Source organism: Coffea arabica, chromosome 8e, assembly GCF_036785885.1.
Source record: "Coffea arabica cultivar ET-39 chromosome 8e, Coffea Arabica ET-39 HiFi, whole genome shotgun sequence".
NCBI lineage: Eukaryota > Viridiplantae > Streptophyta > Magnoliopsida > Gentianales > Rubiaceae > Coffea > Coffea arabica.
The window spans coordinates 3,489,163-3,498,796 of record NC_092324.1 but is presented as its reverse complement, the minus strand read 5'-3'; the positions used below and the strand labels follow the sequence as shown (position 1 = coordinate 3,498,796).

Genomic DNA, 9,634 nt, shown 5'->3' with positions numbered 1-9,634 from the left:
TGGCGAATAAAAAACGTACACGCAGCACGAAGGAAATAAAAAAAGAAGAAACCCCGAGCTTATGCGGCACAAGTTCGCAACTGGGTGAATGGATTTGATTAGCTGGAAATTACATTCCGCGCGTTTGATAGGAAGCATAGCAATTCCTACTAAGAGTGAATGTTCTGAAAGAGTCGTGTTTTATTATAGCAACCAGGGGAAATTATATTTTGCTGACGAAAACATTCCGATGGGGTTTCAAAAAGGGAGGGGGGGAGATGCCGGGACAAAATGGTGCTTACGAAAGGTAGAAACCATCACATTACAAAAGCCTGCAACAACTAATAATTGGACAAAGTAGACTAAAAGTATAAAACTGTTATGAGCTAAGGTACACGCTAATCATTTACAGGTATAGCATCTCCAACCCAATAAGATGTAACAATAGTAAAGCTGACTCCGGCCAATTGAACGGATTCAGGAGAACGGCTAACATAGCAGCACAAGACCCTTCCATCGAGCGCATCGGCAACCCGGAGGTTTAGGGTAACACCCTACATAAAATAGCATATTTTAGCAAAACAAATGCAGCGCACAGAATATGCAAGGAGCAAGCATTCACAGAGAAGTAAACTGATGAAAACCTCATGTTCAGCTTGACTAAGCTGGTATGCAGTGAAGCCTATCAGCTTCTCAGCCTCATAACCCAAGGCAATGACATTGATGGAAGCAGTACCATAAGTAACAACTAACTTAACACTTGCTCTGAGAGTAGAATATAAGTCAATTAGTATTAAAGGAACAACAGGCGAAAATGCACTCAGAAAGTAAAAGCAAACAGCAGAAAAAAAACAGCAGCAAAACGTAGACAACGAGTAACATGGCCGTACCTAGGAAAAACATAAAGATCCTTAAGACAGGCAACACAAGAAATCCCCAGAGTCTCAATAAAGTTATTGGGTGTGAAGCAGTAGGGGCAAGCCAAATGCCAGAGCCGATGCAAGCGATCAACAGAAACTCGGCCCTTAATCCACGAAGCACCCATAGGCTGTAAGGAAAAGAAGAAGCGTTTCCATAAGGACGGCAAAGAGGGTAATACAGAAACTGAAGGTGGGGAAAAAATGCAAAAAGGAAAAGAGCAGAACAAAGAAGATGACTAACAAATTGAGTTGGTGCGACAACGTCGGAAATAGAAGACAGCATGGCGTCGCTAACAGGAGGAAGTAGTAGAAGGGGGTCGCAGTAATGTTTTTCCAAAACCGAAGACATTAGTGCAGAACGATTGCTGCGATACCTGCATGGAGACAATTGTAAGACAGTAACGATAACCCAAGTTTGGCATGGGTATAGAGAGGGGAAATAATTCCCCTGCACAACTGTAGAAAGGAGGAATAGACAACCAGTGTTCAAGACGGGCGGCTTCCTGAATTCTCGGAGAAACCAAAATGGTTGAAGTAGCCTTAGTACAAAGGGACAAATCTGAACGACAGGGAACAGAACACGTAGAAGGAAGTAGGTAAATTAAAAAAGGAAACAGAATTGAACATGAGCCTAGGCAAAAGATACAGAACGAACAATTGTCGGTCTTAACCCTGACTCTAACAGCAATAATAACTGGCTTCGATTCAATGGAGGCAATTGAATCTGAAATAGCATCTCCCGCTCCAGACTCGAGATCACCGTTTAGCGTCAAAAGAATAGGCATATTACTGGAGGTTAAACAAACACAAAAAAAGACAATCAGTAGAGGGAGAAAAGGAAAAAAAAAGCGAGGAAAAGTAGTAGCGAAAACAACCTCTGATCAACAACAACGTAGTCTCTGGTAGCAACTAAAGGAGCATCTAAATGGGACTCCCTTTTTGGCAAAGCATATAAAACAACTCCCATCATGTCTGCTGGAAATCAAGGCAACAAAAGGTAACGAGTAGAACTCCACAATCAAAAGGAACTAAAGGGGGGGGAGGGGGGAAGGGTAGCACAAAAGAAAGAACAAAACGAAAGCTCACTTATAGAGGCTTGGCTGTCAGCCAAATGTTGGAAAGAGGTGAAAGGCGTAAGATGAAAATAAGGCGGAAGGCTCGGCATATCAGGCTCAAAAACCTCTCTGATCAAAGTATCTTTATTTATAATCCAAAAAAAGCGGTACAAATCTGGAAGAGTAGGTTTGGGAATTTCCTCAACAGAAGCACCACCAATGCAGTATTTCTTGAAAGGAACAAGTAAACCTTCAATACGAGCAACATTACCATCAAAGGCAACAGCGGAGACCTTTACACCCTATCAACAGTAGAGGGGGAGGGGTAAATAAAAAAACAGCAGAGGAAAAGAAAGGAACAAATAAAAGAAGAGAAGGAAGGAAAAATGCGCACGTGCGAATCAGCAAAAACAAAGCGGCGATAAACTCTCGATGCACGGGCTGCATGGGTAGTTTTAGTATGAGACGCCTCTATGACCTGGATCACAGACGTCCACTGAGGAAGGGAACTATGGATCTCAGACACAGGCAAAGGCTCCATGGTCAGCTAGCAAAACAAAAAAAGGAAAACAGGTTCAGACCGTGGGAGAAGTCAATTGTACAAGCGTGCTTAAGAGCAGCAGGGGCCGAATGCATAACATGATCAAAAGAAAAGGGGAATGCTCTGGAATAAACAAAAGAGGAGGAATGAAAAAAACAATGCACAAAGTTTTACCAATGCAGAGTTCATATATTTGTGATGCTATAGGCACATTAGCAAACAATCTCAAAAAAGATAGTTCCTAATCATCCAATGGTCGACGACATCGCAACAAACGAGCTTTTAACCCCAAAAAAAAAAGCCGAATAAAGTATAAGAGACACGATAGCTAAAGCGCAAAAGAAAAGATGACTTTCATCCAATTCAGGGACTAAACCAGATTACAAAAGAAGGAAGAAACTTTATCAAACAGCAACTAAAAACACAAAGACTGTTTGAATGGGGAAAAAAGATCCAGAGGTAGGGGAAAAAAAAACCAGTAAAGTGTCGAAGACCGTGAAAATTTCAGCAACATCAAGCAACAACCAAAACCAGCAAAATTTCTTCAACCAGAAAAAGAAACAGAGTATCAATAGGTAGGCCAAAAAAAGTCCCAAAAAATATTACAGAGCATGATAGCAAAAGGGTCAAAAAGGGAAGCAGATTTCCCTACAATTCACGAATAAAAGGAATATTCAAAAAGACATCCTGGGATAGGAAAAGGAATTAAATGCAATAAACTCCTAACCTCTTGTAATTAATCACATTGCTAACCATAGCTACTCTTGTTTCAAACAGAATTCATGAGAAAGCTGAAGTCATTTTAACACCTTTTTTTTTGGAGTTAAGAATTAGCTCTACCAAAAAAAAAAAACAAAAAAGGAAAACTCTGGATCAACTTTGTTTATTCTGTTTCATTAACGTCACGTATTAGTAATAGAACTATACTAACTCAAGAACAACTAAGGAACGAAATCGAAATTATAAGTCAAAAGTAGCTGAAAAAGCAAAGTCAGCCCCAAAAACAATATTAGTGTACATTCCATAGGACCAAATTAAAACTAAAAACAACAAACTGTAGCTGCAAAAAAGAACTACATAAACCAAAAACAAGTAAAGGTAATCAATCCTCACCGAAGTAACCCTTAGAAATTAGAATGCTCCCCCTCCGACTTCCCTCCAAAAGGAAAACAGATTTCCTTCCAATTCATAAAGTAAACCATAACCCAAAAAGACAGGAACTTTATCAAGCAACAGCGAAAGAAGCAAAATCTGTCTGAACGAAAAAAAAGCCAAATCATATAGAGATAGGCAACGGCAACATACCAAGAACAAAGAACAGAAGAGCTTATTTTTTTGGGGAAGGGGCAGTTCCTTTCTATTTTTTTTCGGAGTGCAAGCTATATAGCAAAGGGTGGGGGAGCAGAAGGGGGAAAAAACGCAACAGCGCACAGACCAAAAGCACCATATGACAAAACACACAAATACGCATGAACAGGAGGGGAAAAAAACAGAGCAACGCCGAGGGAAAGAAGACCTAAAAAAAAAAAAACCTAATTTGGCTGTTGTTGCACCAAAAAATGATCAAATTAAATTCAATTTTATTTATTGAAGCATGACAATCTAATTTTAAGTTTTACTAATTTTGATGCAATAATCGTCTCACTTAAATAGCTAGACAAGTTTGGTACAATCCCTAATTTTTCTACTTACGTGTACCTTGTAATTTCCCTTCTTAGATGTAAGTTCCCTTGTAATTTTCATCCCATAACTTTTGATTTTTGACTAATTAGGTATGAGTTAATAATCATTCAATTTGGGCAGAAATTAATGTTTAATCACTCAAGTTGGACGGAATTAAAATGCGTAAGGGGAAGCAAAATTCATTAGATTGGACCCACTTTGCCTTCCCTATGATTCTTTACACTCACTATTCAGTAAATTTATCCATATTATTTTCAAAATTTGATGAATTTTAGGTGATGAATTTTGAGGCACTAATGACTTTTTCCTAACGATATATGCTTGCCCCTCATACATTTCATTCTGTCCAAATTGAGTGATTAAACTTCAGCTTTAGCTTAAATTGAATGATTAAACGTCAATTGTCTCTAATTGGTCAAAGATTAAAATTTAAGAGGCTAAATGTGTTTTTGCTAAAACAATAGGGACCAAAATTGGTCCAAACTCCAAACAATGTGAATGAAAAGTACATTTCCCCTATTGTTATTCCTTGACTTTTTGTCCTTATTGCAGCAAAGTCTGCAAACATCCTTTTAGGAAATGAGTCAGTTGAAGAAACGAAGGTGACAAATCTGCATTAATTTTAATTCTTTCAATTTTTCTTTTCTTTTTTTTTAAATTTTCTACTCTGTGCACATATAAAGGGCAACCAACTTTAGATATAGCCACGCATTTTTTGATATAAAGGGAAACCAATAATAATTTTTCAGTCCAATCAAGAAACCATTTTTTGCATAAAAGATAAATTGAAAGGTCTTTTATTTTGTCTTTTATTTCCATAAAGAACAAATAACTAAGACTACCATCAGGTCCATCTCATGTTGTTGCCATTGATAATTAACCTACTCGTTCCTTTTCCTTCACTCAAAGCACTATGTCAAGAAGAGAAAAGACATCATTGAATAAAAATGACTTAAGAATTTCTCTTTCAGTCCTTTTTCTCTCAATTCTATCATTAAAAAAGAGTGTCCCTTCCCCTTCCATATTTGCGGATGAAATTGCATGGATCTTCTCCACCGTCCTTCTCAACAAAGTTTTTTTTTTTTTTTTTTTATGTTCTCTACTCTTTACTCTAAGAAAAAAAATGTAAAATAAAAAAAGGTGGACTAGTTTATAAAGCATTGAGTTTAGTATACTACTTAGATATTTATTAAAAAAAAAGCTACTACATATGTCCTTAATGTTATACCTTCTTGCATCTCAAATCAGTTAGGTAGGTCTCATGACGTCAATCTTAATTGCAATGTCTTACATTATTTTTCTTAAGCAAATAGAAATTTTTAGCAAACATAATATATTCATAAAAATGTACATACATTATTTTTCTTAAAGAAATAGAAATTTATAGCAAAAATAATATATTCACATAAATGTTGCATACCTACAAGTCAAATATGGGATCCCAATCTTTTTTTTTTTTTTTAAATCCTACAAGTCAAATATGAGATCCTATGGGTGGGACTAAAGAAACATGAAGAGAGAAGAAAGACTAGAATCCAGGACCTCTAATTCCTAACTGCGTCAATGTTAGTAATGACTAGAGTAAGGCCTCCTTAGTATAGGATTCCAATACTAAAGGCCCGTTTGGGGTTGCGGTGTTTTTAGTAAAAGAGTACTTTTAGGTGCTAAAAGTACTTTTAAAGTATTTGGTGAACATCATTCTATAAAATTAGGAGTAGAACTTTTGATGCTAAGAGCACTTTTAGTAAAAGCTTAAATTTGGTGTTCTTAGAATAGTCACACAATTTGGTTGAGAAAAATTTATAGTTTTTTCACTAGGAAAAACCCTTCCAAGAGAGATCCCTTCTTCTTTTGGATGAATTTTAGGTATTTTTCTCTCAAGATTTTATTGAAAATCTCACACAAGACAATATGTGTATTGATTAGTCTTGTTAACAAAATTTTAGAGAGTATTTATAGACATAGAGATTGTTCAAATCCTTATAAAAAAAAACTTAAAACTAGTTTTCAATAAGACTTAGTTTCCTTATTTAAATATAACTCTTACATTGGGAGACAACTTTATTTGCATCATAAATCCCTCAAGTTTGATTTGTAAGACAAATAAAACTATAAATTATAAAAACTTATATATCAAGTCCTTATTTAAAATTCTCTTAATCTAATTAAAGAAAATCTTAATGTGTGTGGCCCATTAGGTTCTCATATACGTTGGCAATAAGCATAAGTTATAATTCTTACTAAATAAGAACTAGATAAATTAAACACTTTTAATTTATCATTGATTCAATCAAGTTTGACATCTAGCAATGTATCATGACCACTCAAAGTAATGAGAAAAATCAAGTAGATAACTTCACCTCTCAATGAATATTTACTGTGTAATTAATATCTTTTCACCATACTTATCGTATATTAGTCTGAGAGTATATGTCTATTCTATATACACTAACATTATTTTCTTATACCAAAACATGACTCTAATAAAAAAGTACTCAGAAACACTTTTTAAAACCTTTCCATTTAGTGCTAAAAATTTTGAATTATATCAGTAGCTAATCATGAGATAACTTCTTTAACATAAGAGGTGGTAAATTCTTATAAATTATTCATATTATATCCAATCACTAACAATTTGAGCTGCTTAGTTACGAGAAGCAATCAAATAGAATCAAACCATAATAATTTATACTCAAGATATTATGATAATTTTAAATCTATTATGATAATTTTAAATCTAAGGATCACTTACACAAACATAATTTAAAGACTAATCCTTTGGCATTTTAAGGATATCTTTATGCGAATCACTCTAGTGAATTTGATCATCTTATCAAGCATCCATATATTAGTTTAGATATCACACATCATAATAGATAATGCCTACTACTTCTTATATAGAAGCGACATAAGTATATGTCAGTCTAACCGTATTAACAATACAATGCCCTATCTTGTAATACTTTGACTATATATTTAAGAATAAATCTTTATATATAATCGAATGAATCTCACCATCATAACTTTTATGATTTCATTGGCTAGGTTTACTCTAAAGGTTTTATCATATAAATATAAATATGTAAGTAATTAATATGATAAAGATGTCATTAAAAAAAGATATCATTTATTATAGCATAAATAGTTTGAGTGCATATTAGACCTTAGAAATTGAATGACCTTAGGACATACACACTCTCAACTAGAGGATTGTACATATCCAACATTACACTAGCTAGATTGTCAAGCGAATATTAAAAATAAAAAGGGTTCATGCTCCTTTTTCTGAGCCAAACCGAGAAAATGCCAGTAAGGAAGTCTGGGATATATATAAGCTTTCGGAGTAGATCAGGATATATCTTTCGGAGTTGATAAGGATCCACCAACTTGCATTACGAGAAAGAGCAACACATTTTTTGTCTCAACTTTCAACCTCATGTGCTCGGACTCCACCTCTTTATAACCTAACTGGTAGGAGCAGTATTATGTAGTTATCCGAAATGCTAAAACTGATATCCCATGCATTGTCTCTAGAATATAGACGAACGCAATATGCACATGATGCAACTGAACATTTTCCCAAAAGTTATTGCATGGCTCTCAAGATATTTAGCCGATCCATTTCATTGATCTTCTCAAGGACAAAATTGAAGAAAAGAGTCCTCTTTTTAGTGCCCTGTTTCTGTTCTTCCTCTTCTCGTTCAGTTTCTTGTTTCTTTATTTTCTCTATGCATCCATCGCAGAGCTAGCTCCTCCTCCACCAGCCAGAACCAGCTGGATGGTGGACCACCCCAGCTCACTGGGTTAGAACTTAGACCCTGCTACCATCAGGGGCTTGCCAAGCTTTTCGTATGGTCGAGGTTGAATAATGAGACTTGCCCAGAATCCGAGTGCTCTATCTGTCTGAGTCTTTTTCAGGACGAAGACAAGGTGAAAGTTTTGCTTAGGTGCCACCATGGTTTTCACTCCAAATGCGTGGATAAATGGCTCAGGACTCGTTCCATATGTCCTCTTTGCCGAAAGTCTGTCCTTCAACTGGACTCATTGGTTTCCCAGAAATTCCTTCTGGTCCCGAAGTTCTTTCGTGATCAGGAATGGGTAAAATTGTTAAATCATTTCTTTGGCTCATCCTTTTTCTTTGGTTGAAGACATACGTAGGAGGATCAACCCATATCCTACAAGTATCGTACAGACACAGAATAGACAGAACAGCATATTCAATAGTCAATATAGATCATGAAATATTTTGTCTCCTTAATTGTATTATCTCCATCGGGATTGTGAAGAAAAGAAAGAGACAGAAAATTAGTTTCTTCATGAAGCTAATGTCTTCTTCTTCTTTTTTTATTGTGGTTGGAAAGAACGAGTACTTCATTTCTCAAGCTTCCATCATCAAGTACTTCCAATTCTGATACTGTAAAATTATAGCACTTCTCAGTTTCCTTGAAAATCGAATACCTAGACAGCAGTACTAGGACAGTTCGAAGTACTTAAAGGTTGCAATTTGCCAATACTAGTTTCAAAGCCAACGTCTTGGAAAATACTCAAACGTCTTGGGAACTAATTAGTAGGAAGATGTGTTGGAAGCGAGTTTTAGCCCAAGGATCATGGCCCAGAGGACAGGCTCTAAATTCCTCAAGGCTTACCTTTGTTTATCTGCCAATAGAAAGAAAAGCCCAACTTGCACTAGGTTCAAGTCTAAATTATGACTGCATTAGTAGCATTGAGTATTGACTTGGAAAAATGATTTTATTCCGAGAAGCTACCAAAGTATGTATGTATGTAGGACACGGGGCTGAACGGCTGCTAGAAAAATCGTTCGGGTCGAATTTGTGTAAAATGCATAAAATGTAATTTTGTATGTATACGGTGTAATTTACTTTTAACAACGTGTAATTATAGAATAAAATTTTGTAGGCTGCCCCATACATGATGTGAAAAACGATGTACAAGTTGTAATCTGAACCTTATATTTTTTTGGCTAAATCTTGGCCATGAACTTTCTGAAACGGTTGCATGGTGTTCCTGCCCCTCCTCTATATCACACACACACACACACACACACACATATATATATATATATAAGTTAATCTTTCCTATACTGATAGTATATACAATGTCAGTGTTGGATGAATGACAACTATGTAAAATTTGAATTTAAAATTGAATTTTTGCACACATGTTATGAATTAAACGGTGATAGTGTATACACTATCAGTGTATATGAGATTTACTATATATATATATATATATATAATTTAGAATTAATCTTCTATACACTGTATGCACTTTCACCATTAGATACATGACACATAATCCGAATTTAAATTTGAAGTTCAAATTTTGCATATGCGTCATATATCTAACCGTGATAGTATATACATCGTCAGTGTATATAAGATTTACTCATTTATTTATGGGTATTAGTTTTTAGAGTTCTCTAATATTCCTCCAGC

General features: G+C 35.4%; 1 protein-coding gene across 4 annotated transcripts; it reads right to left on the bottom strand.

The window, feature by feature from the left end:
* Positions 1 to 277: 277 nt before the first annotated feature.
* Positions 278 to 4,095, bottom strand: LOC113702709 (replication protein A 70 kDa DNA-binding subunit B). 4 transcript variants are annotated; one of them, XM_072060749.1, is made up of 11 exons: positions 3,801 to 4,095; positions 3,609 to 3,673; positions 2,349 to 2,501; positions 1,986 to 2,256; positions 1,775 to 1,874; positions 1,555 to 1,688; positions 1,380 to 1,458; positions 1,141 to 1,273; positions 870 to 1,027; positions 624 to 744; positions 278 to 533 (listed from the first exon to the last, which is right to left on the bottom strand). In XM_072060749.1, the coding sequence occupies exons 3-11, from the start codon at positions 2,493 to 2,495 to the stop codon at positions 378 to 380; spliced, it is 1,299 nt and encodes a 432-aa protein (XP_071916850.1). In that variant the 5' UTR covers positions 2,496 to 2,501; positions 3,609 to 3,673; positions 3,801 to 4,095; the 3' UTR covers positions 278 to 377. The 4 variants fall into 4 exon arrangements, with proteins under 4 accessions (XP_071916850.1, XP_071916849.1, XP_071916851.1 ...); XM_072060748.1 differs by having other exon boundaries at positions 3,609 to 4,095; XM_072060750.1 differs by lacking the exon at positions 3,609 to 3,673.
* Positions 4,096 to 9,634: the final 5,539 nt, after the last annotated feature.